This window comes from Sinohyriopsis cumingii, chromosome 11, assembly GCF_028554795.1.
Source record: "Sinohyriopsis cumingii isolate HCF-2022 chromosome 11, ASM2855479v2, whole genome shotgun sequence".
Lineage (NCBI taxonomy): Eukaryota > Metazoa > Mollusca > Bivalvia > Unionida > Unionidae > Sinohyriopsis > Sinohyriopsis cumingii.
In genome coordinates this window covers 27,489,276-27,506,593 of record NC_142971.1, presented here as the reverse complement: position 1 = coordinate 27,506,593, position 17,318 = coordinate 27,489,276, and the positions used below count along the sequence as shown (strand labels likewise).

Here is a 17,318-nt window from a genome sequence, read left to right as displayed (position 1 = left end):
TAGGGTTTAACAGCATTTTTCAGCACACGATAGGCTATACATGGCAGCTAGTATTAATTTAGACCACTCGGCCACTCAGGGGCCCCCTGTCTCAATTAAGCACCTCTTTCCACATAGTGTGTCAGGCCTATTCTACATGCTGGGTAGTGAGCATCTAGCAAGGCAGACAGTGCGAAATAAAACAATTGCCTCCGATCAGATAACACGTTAAATACACTTAAATTGACATTAGAGATATTGCTGCATTTGCCTTAAAAATAATAATAATTGTAACAGTAAAAATGAAAACCATAATTCATATGTGTGTGTGTGTGTAGATGTCTCTGCCAAAAAGTAGTTCTCACTAGATTTAATGAGGGATCTTGATGATTTCTACAAGAAAGATAAGTGACATACAGAATGTAGAAATTTCTTCTGAGAAGCATTGCCTGAGAGAGAGAGAGAGGTGTTAGAGGGTAGAAATATGTTTAAATATCACTTTATGCAGTCAGGTTTTATTTATTTTTTCTGAATTATTTTTGATGTACAAGAAGAGAGACAATTAGGAAAAATATGAAATATGTTATTGTTCATACAAATGAGATAAGAGGAAGTGTTGGGTGTACATTACAAGAACGAGGGATGTTTAATTTTGAATAAGCATTAACTCATTCGGCCCCAGAGGTTTTTGTCGTTTTTTCCTGAAATCTGCATAGGAAAGACTTGGGAGGGGGGGGCTATTTCTGAATACATCGTAATACATCGGCTTTCAACAGATTTTCCATGAGACTAATGCCTAGTTGTATTAGAAACATCATTTTCCATTGGTTATTTTGCTTGCGCATGAGTAGAAGGGTAAAAATTTATTTGCTTAATGGACCCATCATTTTCGTATGGAGACCGCAATTTATTCCAAATGCCCTCCTTATCCTAATTTTTGCAAAGGTTCACCTGTCTGTGTGCAGTTAAGACTGGTATGCCTTAGATCTGAGGTCAAAAGGTCTAAAAATCCGGACACAAAATCGCATTCCGATCTCGAGCAAATTTTGGGAAGAAAATAAACCAGGTCCAATAAATGAGGTTTTTCTCTCTGTATTTTGTAGTGCAACTAGAACTTCCAGATTATTTGATACCATTTTAAAGCTAAATCTGTCTGCTTTTTTTTAATACCACCCACATTGGTGTATCTTAAATGACCTTGATGCTGCAGAGCTTGGAAGTAGGGTGCAGCCTCATCAAGCCTACAGATGGGATTGGGGCCGAATCGGTTAAGTATTTTCATTCAATGGAGCAAATATATTAGCTTATTGCCCTCAGTAAACTTTGAGCTTAACTGCTAGTCTGACCGAAATAGAGACAATGAAACTATTCTTCATTTTACTTAATCTGGTGTTTTATTTTTTATTCTGCCACATCTGGTTTTTATGTTACCCATGTGTGTAGTTTGTATAGTATGTGACAAAAACGGAGAACAATACAAATCAGGTGCAAACTTTTGCACCAGTTTTGCACTGTTTATAATTTTTTTTGTCATATTGGTTATTTCCCTGACTAACAATCTTTTTTGATACATTGCCTTTGAAATTATTGTTGTTTGCTGTATGATTTGTAACTTTAAACACACACATGCACATACACTGTCTACCTGTTCTGTGCATCATACTATTCTGCGTAACGATACATTTCTGTAAACATTGGATCAAATGTAGATTTTGGTCAAAAGTCCAGTTTGTATCAAGAAAGAATGATCATCCTTTAATTTAGGTAACTGATATTCATAAAGTGTGCAGAAATATGAAATCTAACTCTCAACATGCAGTCCCACCCCATGACCATCTTGAAGTTGTATCCCCCCAAAAAACCTATCAGTTATTATGTTTTAGATTCATACATATAAATACATTATTTTAAAGACAGAAATATTTAAATTAGAACAATACTACATCTTAATCCAAGTTTCTATTTTGCAAGTTGTCCCACACCTTTGTTGTCTACTAACCAAACTTGTGAACTTACTGGTCAAGCAAAAGTGTAAAAAACAATTCCTGGACATATAGTCTGTGTCAAAAGTTTTTCAGTAATTTTTTTCCCCCATAAACAAGATGCTGTAAACAACTTAATCCTATTCAGTGTTTTTTCTTTTAAGTTTAGCTTGCTTAACATCTCTTTCTGTTTAGTGGCATTGTTACATTGAATGTTCTAAAACGAAATATAAACCTGACCTAGTTCCTCATTTGGAATACTGATGGAAAGAGTAATGTGTGCAATTTCCATAGCCTAATACAGAAACATGACATCTTTTCAAAGATTTGCGCAGAATAGACCAACATATTGTGAGTCATGAAAACACAGGGGTAGTATTCCATGTGTCCAGAATTTAAGTACAAGTCACATGGGTCATGCATGCACATGTACACATTTTAAATTAAATATAAATTGTTCTTTTAAAATTTAATATTAATTTTCTTTAACCAGAGTCTATTCAGTCCTGATTATTGAATGCTCAGCACCTTTACTGTCATCAAGAAACTTCCAGACGAAAATTATTTGTCGCTATGGACTTTAACAGTGGTAGCCATGTACTAAACTTGGGTCAAAATAAGAGCATGTCGAGTGGAATAGTCACAATTGAGGGTAGTATGAATTTGTTTATCAGTATGTGTAACTTTGATTGTGATGTCACAGTGTGCGACATTCATTCCGGATTGTTCTGGATCACATCTTTAGGTTCATTTTGTCCAAAAATGTCTATGTACTTAACATTGATTTTACCCTATGGACCTATCAGGGCATCTAAATAATGACCTTCCAGAGGAATATGCACTTAAAAGTATGTAGAATCAAATTCTTAAAAATGACACCCATTACTGAAATAATCGATGTTAAATGCCTGCATGACCCATGTGACTTGTACTTTAGTGGGTTTTTTTTTAGACAATGTTCTGATGGCAATAGTTGCTTTTCAAACCATAAGCATAGTAGTATTTTATTTTCATCAATCAGTCAAACTTGGTTTGCATTTTTGTCATTATAGATTCATGCATGGAAACCTTACATACGCAGAAAAGTATGACTGTGTGTGTGCATGTGTGTGTGTGTATGCATGTGTGTTTGTAAAAGCCAACCAACAGGGACATCAGTATGAATGCACACCAACTGACCGGGGACACACCTTGAAACAGGCTCATTCCCTTTTGTAATAGTGGCCAAAATGGACTGCCACGACTGTACTTAGTAATCAGAACCTTGAAATAAGCTTATCTGAGCATGTCCCATTTGGTTGGTATTTTTTCACATCATACTATACAGACCATTGCCCACATCCTGCTCAACCCAAAACCCCCTGTGTGTCAGCTGGAAAACCGTGTCCCCATTTATTAGGTACAAATTCCCGGTGCTTCACTGTCGGCTCATGTACTTTGCTTCCGAATTACACACTGAAAATGGTATCAAGAAGGTCTTACAAGATTGAAATCAGGTATGTAAACATAAAAAATATTTATTATATTTCTTTTAACACAGAGAGCAATATATATGTATGTATTTATTAGTGTGTAGTCCAATGTTTATAACAGATTTCACCTAATTAGATTGGGGACACACACAAAAAATGAATAAAAAGTTTCATGCAGATAGTATGCATGGTTATTATGATGGGCAAGAGATTCCAGCCATTCATCTGTGTTTGTCCATTTTATGTTTTATTTAACTGTGAGCCTACATTCGGAAATATCAACATTAGTTCATTTGGATATGGTTATTTTGTTTTTAATCATTCCTTAGAGTATGAATTTCGAATTGTCTAGTCCTATGATAAAATTATAATATTATTTATTTGCAATTAAAAAGTGGCATACACATGTTTTAAATACTCTCTCGCTCTCTTTCTCTCTCTCTCTCTTTCTCTCTCTCTCTCTCTCTCTCTATACATCCTGGTTTTAATAAAATACATCACATCCATCAAAGCAGCTATATATAATTGTCCACATTTCGATTAACCATGTCCACCAGATCTGAGAAAGTAATTAATGAATTAAGTAAAAATAACACTTGACAAGTTGACAAGTGTGTTCTGAGAAGAACTTAGTGCCATTGAAGGAAAATGATTATGCTACAAATGTGCATAAGTCAGTCTCTCTCTCACCCTGGATCAGTCAATCCATTGAAATCAAGCATATTAGTAATGTCTTGTTTTGCATTACTTCCATTTCTTATACTTTTGTTATTATATTTCTATCTGGTGTGGGACTAAATGACTTTGTCCAAACTTTGATAGTATGGAAAATATGGCAGTGTTAACACAAAAATGGCAATTTTTCAGACAAGTTTGAGAAATCACGAAAATTTTATGGCATGAAAGTTGAGAAAGTGACCGCTCATTCCTGCCAAGTGCTGACATTGTGAAAATACATCAAACTGGATTGTAAAATTTGTAAGTTTACAAAATATTAACAAGGTAGAAATCAACCTTCAACTCTTATCTCAACCATCATTTTCAGTAGAAACATTTTCTATGACTTCTTTCTTCCTTTGTAATGAAAAATAAAAACCATATATACTTGCTTCTAATTCGACTAAACACTTAGGCCCCCCCCCCCTTTTTTTTTAAACAGGGTTACTAATAGTAAATTCCTCTTTGACCGCCCTGTAAGTCAAGGTGTATTCTGCAAGTCAGATCAGTCTGAAAGGTGATTTGACGTCAGTGAGTCAGAGATGCACTTGAAAATATAAACAAGTCAGAATCGATAGATAAGAAAAATAAGGACAAAACCAATGTAAAATACGATTATATTTTTGAGTGGAAGATGTCATAAATAAATTGATGACTTACAATTTGTTTTAATTAAATCCACAATGTTTGAAATTTTAAATCCATTTATAGGATATATCCATGAATTCTAGTATCATTCACATACCGCAATAAAAGTAATTCAGAATGACTTCACATTATCCCGTAATATTTTAACTTCACATGTCTTTCAAATAAACAATGAAAGTCAAGTCCACAATTTTTGTGATTCCCAATATCCTATGAAAGCCACTATCGTCATCCTGTACAAGGTCCAAGAATTCAACCTCATAGTCTGGTAAAGTTCTGAAGTCATCCATCGTCATCTTGTGATTGTAAATCATCATTGTCTAGTAATCATCAATATCATCCAACTCAATCTCCTTGTCTTCACTGTCATATATCATTCAGTCTGTGAAATCTGTCAACCCTTCACCTCATGCAAGCACCTTTGGACACCTCAACTCCATTTGCATGGAAGTGCCTTTTGACATCTCTACTCCATTCACGTGGAAGCGCCTTTTGACGTCTGCTGTAAACATCAGCCATTTTAAGCCAGTTTTTATAGCGCCACCTTCGGGGAAAACCCCTATTAAATACTACATTCATTTCTGCGAATGACAATTACATCAGATCACATGGTCACTGTTTATGCTCTGGTCGATATCTGCTATTTAAAGTAACTGGTTCGTAATCTCCACTCTCCAAAATGGAGGTCACGGATTTCATTCAGTATTTATGAAGTTTTCACGATTAGAATCACAACTATGAAAGATTCAATAACTTAGGTAAAGGCTCTGATATTGATGTAGGCAGCAATTAGTTTTTATAAATTATCAAATTCAGATGACTTAGTGATGTAGATGCGGACAAAAACTTGTAAATTTCGAGTATGAGATATGGCAGCTACGGTTGGTCACACGGTCTCACTGATTTGATGGTGAATGAGTTCTCTCAAGATTTTAAAGCACATAAAAAATTCTTCCGTGAAAAATAATTACACAGCTATAACATTGGACTTTACTCTTAAATTTTTCCACACATAATAGATGTGTACCAGAAATGTAAAATGGTTAAAATTGCTGTTAAACATAACACACTCTACATTGCTTAACAGTTAACAGGCAGGCCTGTGCGTATGGAGTCAAATAGGTAACAGGTGTTCTATTTATAGCGCACTGCACTTTGTAACTATGCTCTATGAGGTAAAGGGTTAAAGCCTGCAACTAAATTATGTCAGTTCTGCAGCAAGATCACAGGAAGTACAAATAACCACCATCTGTTACTTAGCCCTGAAACAGTATCAAACTCATGGCTTGATCAAAGGGTTGTCACATAGGGCAACAAAGAGGTTACTGCCTTTACAAGCTAAAGGGTTAGGTCAAACATTCACTGGAAGATGTAAAACTCTAATTTGCACTGAACTAGTCTATGTATTAAACTTGTGACTCCATGAAAAGGATTTCCAAATTGAAAACAAATTGAGTGATGCCTTCACAAGCCAAGAGCTTATCAGACTGCACTGGCAGACAAATTGGGAAATATCACTTGGGAATGAAATCTAAATTATTGAAAAGGAAAATAAAAATTAAATCAAAACTTTTATTGCATCAAACATGGTGTGTGTGTGATTAGGACTTTTAACATAGCTTTAACAATTTTTCAGTCATATTGCTACGATGTCTGCAGTGTGGCAGTTTATAGTGATGTCTAGCACTGGGGAATGATGCCGCCGACATGTAGCATGATGTCCCATCCAGTCACATTTTACTGACACCAGGCCAACGAGTCCTAACACTAACCTCTTAATGCTGAGCGCCTAGCAAGGCAGTTGTTAGTACCATTTTTATAAGTCTTTCCTATGACTCGGCCAGGGTTCGAACCCATGACCTCCTGCTTCAGAGGCAGATGCTCTAACCACTTGGCCACCTGAGCGGTTGCATCAGACATGGTGTTTATAAAGTAAGACACATAATTCAAATGCAGATTGTTAGGCCTTGCATGAAAATTGAATCAACTAATGGTAAACAACACTGATGAACACTTCACTTCGTGGTAGGTAGTATTTAGTTTACCAGTAGTATTTTCAAATTATTAAAATCCAAATAACTGTTATATGCAATGAATGAATACAATCATGAAATCGATGAATACAATGCATAACATATGTGTATTTCTGAACAGGAATAGTGACATAAAAACATAAAACTATTGAATTGACAGTATTTTTATGTACTGCAAATATCTAGAGTTTCAAACATTACCCCCAGATTAATTTTTTTAAATTTTTTTTTTTTGCGCTTATGAGACAACTCATACTTGGCATGAATAAATTTTCAGTTAACAAAACAAAAAAACACGACTTGTGAGCGAAGGTTTACAGTATCATCTAGAATATTATGGGGATCTGATTTCGCACAGAGAAGCAGAAGGACAAGAAAAGTGTATGGTGCTTTGCGAGCTAGAAAATTCATGTACTTTTTCAAGTACAGCAAAAAAAACCCCGTTATTTAGCCTTAGTTACCACATTCATTAAAATGATTATAGCAGTACATATTAATATATTAATGTAATCAAATGTTAACTCCATTTTATCAGAGGACACTTTAAATATAAAAATCTGCCTTCAGCTGCAAATAATCAAGGGCATGGAATTTTATTTGTTTCTAAACTTTGGCAAATTTCATGCTGAATAACCTGCCATTGAAGAACTACTGTAGAAATGGAAAAATGCTTGAATTAGTCATATCAACGCATTAAAAAGAAATTTCTATGAATCGTCTGAAACATTTAATCAGCAAAAATTTGCAAGTAAAATTATATATATATATATATATATATGGCTTTTGCATGTATTCTGCAAGAAATACTATTTTTCTCACAAAATTATGCCCTTTCTACTTACATAAATTAAAATAGAGAACAATTTGAATTTTTAACATTTATGCGTTTCATGCCTTTTTGTTTGTACATCAAAAACTTAAGATTTTATCCTTGAACAATTTCTATGAGACACATCGTGTATACCAAATTGCTTATAATGTCAGTGATAGAGCATGAACCAACAACTAATGGTACATCTTATGCCAGAGGTTCTAGCATATTCAATTAGTTAAATTTTTACCCTCTTTTGTTGGCATTTTTTGGAACTAATCAATACTGCGGGTTCCATCCATTGTTGGTAGACCCTCTTTTAAAATGTTAGGGTTGTTTAAACAGTACCTGACTTTTTTGTATGAAAAACTAAAGCAAAAGAAAATCATAGATAATACAATTTAGCTTCATGGGGAAAAAAAGATCTGATAATACCAGTTTGCCTTTCCAATCATCTGTGGAAGAACGGCTTGCTGGGTAAGTTTATAATCTCTTTGTTTATACCCATCAAGCAAAATGTAGTCAAGGCCTTCCATAGTTTTTTTCTCCAGATCAGACAATAAAGCTTTAGTTAGACCATCTAATGTAGCCATTTCTGTTATTGTGTATTCTCCTTTTGTCATGTCAGAAACTTCACTGGCACAACATCATTTGAATAGAAACATCTAAGCTAACACAATTTATGAAAGTTCAACCTAGTATTGTTTCACTGCTTTATTCAGTTTGGAGGATATGAAGGACTAGTACAGGAAGGAGCAGAGAATTTGACTAATACATCATTTGTCATCTTCCCTCTTCTTTCGATAGTTTAAAAGAACATGTACGCCAGAGATCCCTGTTCACAAAATAACCAACACAGTATGGACAAGGGCCATAGTTGACAGCTCTGTAGACTGATAGCATACTGTCAGTAACACTGGACAACAAATTTTTACAAAAGTCATGTTACTGAAATAAAATTAGTCAATTCTTATCAATTTTTATGTGCTGAACACGAATATGACAGTCAAATTGCAAAATTGGCTCTAGTTTTTTTGTAATCTGCAAGAAATTAATGTTTACATAACAAAATGCATTCCAATAGTAAAAGGTCAACTGTAATAGCCTACCTATAAAAAATCAAGTCATTGACTACATCTTAGATTTCTTCGCCTGTCTCTTGTACAGCTGTTCGGGAGCATCTCTGAGGAGTGTCCAGCAGTAGTCAGCCAGCATTGTAGTGGACCATTTTCCCTGGTATCTTTGTTCCATTGTTGCGATATCTTGATGAAAACGTTCGCCGTGTTCATCACTAACAATACCACAGTTGCTAGGAAAGAAATCCAAATGGGAATGAAGGAAGTGAATCTTTAGAGACATATTGCAGCCAAGTTTCTTATACTTCATCAACATGTCTTCTACTAGTTCCTTATAGTTTTCTGCCCTAACATTTCCGAGGAAGTTTGTAGAAACTAGGCGAAAAGCATTCCATGCTTGTTTCGCGTCACCTTCCAGCAAGTTGTTGAACCGGTCATCTTTGAAAAGCTCTCAAATCTGAGGACCCACAAAAACTCCCTCTTTAATCTTTGCTTCGCTGAGTCGAGGGAATTTTTCATGCAGGTATCGGAATGCTGGCAAAGTCCGGTCAATGGCTTTCACGAAGTTCTTCATCAAACCTAGTTTGATGTGAAGGGGTGGTAGCAAGATTTTCTGAGCCTCAACCAGAGCTGGGTGTTGGATATTCTTCTCTCCAATGGCTACATTCTGCCTGTGAGTCCATTCCTTCCTCATGTAGTGCATTTCCCTTGCTCGGCTATCCCACTCGCATAAGAAACACATGTATTTTGTATATCCTTGCTGCAGTCCCATTAAAAGGGCAACTACCTTCAAATCACCACAGAGGTGCCAGCTGTACTTGTTATACTCAATGGAATTCAGTAGCTGCCTTAAGTTATCGTATGTCTCTTTCATGTGGACAGCATACGCTACTGGAATAGATGGAAGAATGTTTCCATTGTGCAAAAGCACAGCCTTGAGACTCAGTTTCGAAGAGTCCACAAATAGTCTCCATTCTTGTGGGTCATGAGTGATTTTTAAAGCATTCATGAGGCCCTCAATATCGGAACAGAATATCAGATTACTTTCCTTTCTGAAGAAAGGCTCCAATTGCTGGTGGCGCTTTCGATATGCAGTAATTGTGACATCTTCTTCTAGAAGATTCCATTGTTGGAGTCTTGATCCTAGCAATTCTGCCTTGTTCTTTGATAAGTCCAAATCACGAATCAGGTCATTTAGTTCTTCCTGTGTTATTCTGTGTGGGGTTGATGATGCACCACAGTGAAAATCTGGATCACTGCATGCTGATGGACCAGGAGAAGAACAGGTCGACTCACCATTGTCTTCGTCAGATGAATCAAGAGAATATTCTGCTGGAGGTTCTGGAATAGGAAGTCCCTCACCATGTGGAACTGGTCTCAGTGCAGACGGAATGTTTGGGTAGACTATTCTCGACTTCTTTCGCTTCGTTATTCTGCCGGAAAGAGGAGGAACCAAGCAGAAGTAACAGTCATTTAGGTGGTTGCTTGGCTCTCTCCACACCATTGGGACTGCAAACGGCATTGATGACCTTTTGCAATTCAACCACTGTGAAAGCTATGTTGTACATGTAGCACAGCATATATGCGGAGCCCAAGGCTTGTCTTGGTCACCAACCTTGCATCCGAAGTAAAGATGATATGCCTTCTTCACTTGAGAATTGATACTTTTCTTCTGGTTGGCAAATGTCACTTCCCCACAAATATAGCAAAAATTGTCCGCGGTATTAACACACTTTCGAGGCATTACTGTTCTTTATTGTACGTAAATGGATAAAATAATAAGTTTTATGTAACAGTAGCTTGAACTGTCTCGCACAACGTCTAAAATATTTTAAATGCTGAACCTATCTGATTGGGCTTTATATAGTACACTGCTTACGTCAGCTTCAGCAGCTGCGTGGCATTAGTATAATAGGCCTACACATGTATAGTACACTGCTGACGTCAACTTACTTCAGCAGCCGCATGGCATTAGTATTGCATTGCATCAGAAAATGATGCAATCAACTGTGGATGATGTGAGCATGATGGTATTATGCAATGTTACATCATTATTCCGGATGTTGCTGCAGTCCTACTGGAGAAATTTACACAGTGAAACATAGAAAATGAGGTATATGAATATCTTCAAAACGAGAGCCAATACAAATTTTTCACGGTTATATTCGTGTTCGGCACACCAAAATACTACAGATTAGGGCCTTTTCAAGTCAGTAATGATTTCACTGTTGACCAGTGTAATCTCTCCTGACATTTTTGTCATCACTTCAAATTGTGGATTTAACTGACTATTTGCTACTAACTTTTGCAACTTTAGGAGTTATTTTTGTATGTATTTGATTTGTTGACATTTACTCTTTTTGATGAGGACATTTATTTGGATTATATATCGCTCTTGGATGTTGTGGTCGTTTTCTATGAAGCCTTGGGCTTTGGATATTCACCTCATATAGAAGATCAATTAAAGCCGATATGGTACTACATCTGAAGCACACGATATGCTAGATTATGAACTGGAGACTTATTGCCCATCATCAGAGGGCATGCATTCACTATCTGATTCATTCCTGCAATCCAGAATAAATAAATATTGCAAATCATACTATCACCCATCACATCAATGAAAATTATCCAGTAAATACTTAACTATAAACTAAATTATACTTATTTTTACACCATGCAAACCTAGCTGCAAGAGAAAATGATGCTTAATGGTGGAAATAGAATATGCTTGTGCCTGTAGAACCTGTACCTTGTATGTACATGTAAAATCTTGGCTAATTGCTGCCCATAACCTTTGAGGTTGGAGCTATTTTCAATATGATTAGTTCAATAATGCATGGAGGGTTTTACAAAAGTTTGACACTTTTCTGAGGTGTACATCTTAGTGTTGTGCTGAAAGGCTGATTTAGACAATGACATTATTAGAAATGCTTCTGATCTTAAAATATTTTGAAAAATGTGATAAAAACTACGTTATTGGAAAGATAATTATGTTTATTTTGCTTCTCGTAATATAAGAATCATGATCACAAAATGTCTCGGGTTTACATCAACTATGTTTAGCTTACTGGTATGAAAATGTCCCTATTTTGTATATCTCAAATTTTATAGTGGAATTTATTACATTAAATTCATTAAATCTGTTAACAATATCATGCATATCATCAGTTATTGTCCAATAATTATTAGTTGATTTGGGATCTTACTGTTTTCTATTGGAGTAAAATCATTTAGACTTTATAAAAAATTCTTTTAGCAGACTGATTATGGCAGTGCATCTGTTACACCAGAGTTTGTAGTTGTGTCAATCCTTGAGTTTATGAAAATACCAGTAGTCAGTCTGGTTTCACTGCTTCATTGATGATGTTGTAAGTCAGGTAGGTTTCTGAGGGTTTTTCACTCTTGTTTTAAAAGAGTGGGTTTTTTTGCAATGGCAGTTCAGGGTCTGTGTTGTTTGCAGTCAGACATGACTTGTACATGTTTATGTATGCTAACTTATGTAGAATTGCATAGAGCTCTGAAGAGATAACAACAAAAGTTATGCTTATTTTCAGTGTATTTCTGCTGGCCTGACCCAATTTCAGGATCGTCCTGGAAGTTTTTGGGTCACATATCCAACTCCAAACCTAGTGCAATTTTCAAGATCACCCAACTGAAGTCAGGGGGAGGTAAGACAAAAGGAGAAATATATTTCATAAATCAGGCTTACTGATTATAATGAATATATTCCATCAAGAGGGTGAAAATATTTGAGGTTTTCACCAGCGAGATGAAATATATGTTATTCTCTTGGAACAATTAATGTTTCTTTTTCTTTTATGCTCAGATGTATTGGCTGGCAATGTGAATAACAGATTAAAGTAGCTGATTTCTTACTGTATTCCACACAATAATGTCTTCTGTTTGCCATTTATGTTCTGCTGTGTTTTGTGCATATTTAAATGGAAAACATCATTAGTAACATAAGTCTGTTTCCCTAATTCAAAAGAAAAACAACTTATAAGCAAAAAAATTGAAGAAGAAAATGATCATGTTTTGAGATTTGAACTTTGTACTTTTGCTTGACAGGTGGCCATCATGTTGTGGGAATTGAGCTTAGTAGTTTTGCATGACAGGTGGCCGTCATGTTGTGGGAATTGAACTTAGTAGTTTTGCATGACAGGTGGCCATCATGTTTTGCGATTTGAACTTGGTACTTTTGCTTGACAGGTGGCCATCATGTTGTGGGAATTGAACGTAGTACTTTTGCTTGACAGGTGGCCATCATGTTGTGGGAATTGAACGTAGTACTTTTGCTTGACAGGTGGCCATCATGTTGTGGGAATTGAACTTAGTACTTTTGCATGACAGGTGGCCATCATGTTTTGGGATTTGAACTTGGTATTTTACTTGACAGGTGGCCATCATGTTGTGGGAATTGAACTTAATACTTTTGCATGACAGGTGGCCATCATGTTTTGGGATTTGAACTTGGTACTTTTGCTTGATAGGTGGCCATCATGTTGTGGGAATTGAACTTGATACTTTTGCTTGACAGGTGGCCATCATGTTTTGTGATTTGAACTTGGTACTTTTGCTTGACAGGTGGCCATTATGTTGTGGGAATTGAATGTAGTACTTTTGGCCATCATGTTGTGGGAATTGAACGTAGTACTTTTGCTTGACAGGTGGCCATCATGTTGTGGGAATTGAACTTAGTACTTTTGCATGACAGGTGGCCATCATGTTTTGGGATTTGAACTTGGTACTTTTACTTGACAGGTGGCCATCATGTTGTGGGAATTGAACTTAATTCCTTTGCATGACAGGTGGCCATCATGTTTTGGGATTTGAACTTGGTACTTTTGCTTGACAGGTGGCCATCATGTTGTGGGAATTGAACTTGGTACTTTTGCTTGACAGGTGGCCATCATGTTTTGTGATTTGAACTTGGTACTTTTGCTTGACAGGTGGCCATCATGTTGTGGGAATTGAACGCAGTACTTTTGCTTGACAGGTGGTCATCATGTTGTGGGAATTGAACTTAGTACTTTTGCATGACAGGTGGCCATCATGTTGTGGGACTTGAACTTAGTACTTTTGCATGACAGGTGGCCATCATGTTTTGGGATTTGAACTTGGTACTTTTACTTGACAGGTGGCCATCATGTTGTGGGAATTGAACTTAATACTTTTGCATGACAGGTAGCCATCATGTTTTGGGATTTGAACTTGGTACTTTTGCTTGACAGGTGGCCATCATGTTTTGTGATTTGAACTTGGTACTTTTGCTTGACAGGTGGCCATCATGTTGTGGGAATTGAACGCAGTACTTTTGCTTGACAGGTGGTCATCATGTTATGGGAATTGAACTTAGTACTTTTGCATGAGAGGTGGCCATCATGTTTTGGGAATTGAACTGAGTACTTTTGCTTGACAGGTGGCCATCATGTTGTGGGAATTGAACTTAGTACTTATGCTTGACAGGTGGCCATCATGTTGTGGGAATTGAACTTAGTACTTTTGCATGACAGGTGGCATTAATATGGTGGGAATTGAATGTAGTACTTTTGCATGACAGGTGGCCATCATGTTTTGGGATTTGAATTTTGTACTTTTGCATGACAGGTGGTCATACTCATCACTAAACAATTCAAATGAAAAAATGGCAGATTAAATTTCTTGGTCAGAATGTTAATGATGTCTTTTAACTGCAGTGACCAAATATTTATCATAATTCACTTAAGTGAATAATCAAAGTTATTTTTGTTTGGAAAATCCACTAATTCATAGGCTACCTTAAAATAAAGTCAGTGTTGTACATATGATCCCAATGGCAAGGGAACAAAGGATTTCACTGGCATGCAGGCCCATATCATTTGTAATTTGTTTGAAGATGCTGAGAGTCAAGACATAAAAAAGGTTTCTCTGTTGACTGAATCTTAAAATCTTGCTTATGATGTTCTGGTTTCCACGGTCTTTCTAGGATGCATGATTGAAATATTTACACTCCATTTCCAACAAAATTGTGCTGAAAAACCAACCAAATGCGTGAATAAAAGTACATTACATGTTTATTTTGCAAGCTATGCCATTATTTTTTTGCTAAATTCCTCCTTTGCGTAGAAAATTCCCCTTATTTTTCCAGATGATTGTGTGTAAATTTCTCTTCTAAATTCTCAGTTCTGGAATACACCATGTTTCTAACCTTTTGAAACTTTTTTTAATCTGCCCTTGTCTTCATATAAAGTGTGATATAATGATGCTGACATTAGTTGTATAGGTTTCTGATAACATGATTTGATGTCAACATATTTGAATATGAAGTTATACAGTTTCACTCTTTGAGAGCTCTGCCAGTATAATCTGAAAGTTTTTACAGTCACAAAGGTATATATTTATATAGCTAGAAAAGATGCATTGCTGACCATTTTAATTCTTAAAATAGGCAGAAATAAAACTGAAACACCAAATTTGATCATTCATAGGACATATAAAAAAACAACAAATATTGGTTGCTTGAGTTACTGTTTTGGGTTTTACATGCCATTTTTAAGTGCATGATAGGATACATGGTGGACATTGAGTACTAATGTTGTAAATAATTAAAAATATGTCTAAGAGGGACAAGAGGCAAATTACACCAAATTAAAATCAAATTTAGTCCCAGGAGATAAAAGACAAGTAAAATGATCAACATTAAATCAGATTGTCTCATGGGGAAAAAAATGTTTTGTTTTTTACTTTTGCAGGAGGAGATGTATGTACCAGTCATCCATTCGGACAAATAGACCAGTCTCATTTGGCTCAGATTGGAATTTCTGCTGAACCCCTGGATCAGCTAGTTCAGCAGACACCTGAAATATTAGCAAACACTTCAACTGTAGAGCCATTCTTAGAATTTTCCACCAAAATGCTTGAGAACTTATTTAATTATTCCTCTTCATTTGCAGTTACTCAGTCACAGATGATGCCAAACCCCACAGAAACATATGTGCCAATGAGCACACTGAGAAATTGGTTTCAGAATTTCCACAGAAGGTTGCAGCAGAATCCTTATTTCTGGCGGTCATAGCATTTGTTTTTATTGACTATCACACCAAAAAAAATTAAAAAAGGTGTTATCTGCACACATTGAACTAAATATTTACAAGATGTTTGATTATAACACTGTTTATGATTATATGCATGTAAGCAAAACAGTTATGTGCAGAAATCAATGCAATTTTGTTCCTCTGTAGATGGGGCCATCTTGCATTTGGGTCATCCATTTGTGATAGATATGTTTGTGGATTGATTGATAAGTTAAGGATTTTCCCATCATTTTGTAGTTTGATAATGGTAACACCCAACCACATTCACTTATTTGGAATATAATATCACATTTTCCCCTTCTCTCAGTACCAATTCTGCCCCTGGTTTTGCATCCAGTTACTACTGTCTTTTTTTAATATATAGCAGCATAATGCTTCCCTTACTTCCAGTACCAATCCTGCCTTTGGGTTATCCTGCTGGGGGGCCCTGGGGAGGCCAAATGGTCAAAGGCAATTGCCTTTACATATCACTCACTTCTCACCATTGTCTTCTTGAGCTTAGGTGCTGAAAAAAGTGATGGGTGTCATGGTCTTTGATATATCAACAACTCATCAGAGGCATGCCATTTGTTACAGTTCTTACTTGCATTTATGATTATAAGTACAGTAGAAACATGTTATAACAGCATCACATTTCCTGAATTTTCAGTTTCAGTACAGTGTGTGATTGATTGATTCATTAGAAAAACATGTTTATCATTGATTTATTGTTTTGTGGGGATTATTTTTGATTATGTATCAAGCTTTTGTTGGAATGTGTTTTTTTAACTGATCCATTATTGATTACCATTATTGACTGTAATTTTGAATCCATGCCAATTTATCTTTATATTTAACCAGCCCTAGCTTAAGTCAGTCTTGTCCCAAGCAAGGTGTGATCAATCATTTTATGACACATGTTACAATAAACTTGTTTGACTAAGAGGACATCTGCTGACTTAAGGTTAGACACAATAAACTGTATAAATTGTTTAATAGTTTATTATTTTCTTCCAAATTGCATAATCTTTCTACTTTCAACCATAAATAATATCTTAAGTGAGGTGTTAACATTTTCAAATCAAGTGGCTGTTTTAGTTCTGGTGATATGTCAATGACAAACACTGTTCAGGCCAAGAATGCTATTTTGAGTCATCCAGGATGCTTGATGAAACCATGTTCATAGGGATTCTTTTGTATAATTCTTCATGACATTAAAATATGTTTCAAACTACCTAAACATGTGTAATTTCATTATTACACAGTTAACAGTGTTTATCCAAGAAATGTCACATGGAATTTTTATCACATTAACCCCTGGAGCTTTTTGTCATTTTCGCCTGAAAATCGAGTAGGAAACACGTTTTGAAAGCTGTTTCTGAATAGACTCGAAAACACCAAATCCCCGATCATCTTTCAATAACATGCTGCCTAGTTGTGTCAGAAACATCGTTTTTCATTGGCTATTTGACTTAAGCATGAGCAGAAGGGTACAAGTTGGAATTTGTTTTTTTTTGCTAAACGGAGCCATTATTTTTGTATGGA

General features: G+C 35.8%; 1 protein-coding gene across 1 annotated transcript in view; it reads left to right on the top strand.

Moving 5' to 3' along the window:
• The window catches only part of LOC149787816 (protein Hikeshi-like), a 40,894-nt gene extending 23,881 nt beyond the window's left edge, over positions 1-17,013 (top strand). The window contains exons 3-4 of the mRNA XM_089974029.1: positions 12,276-12,389; positions 15,453-17,013. Of these exons, the coding sequence (XP_089830155.1) occupies positions 12,276-12,389; positions 15,453-15,775 (437 nt within the window). The 3' untranslated portion in view covers positions 15,776-17,013. The remainder of the gene's footprint in view (positions 1-12,275; positions 12,390-15,452) is intronic.
• The last annotated feature ends 305 nt before the right edge of the window (positions 17,014-17,318 follow it).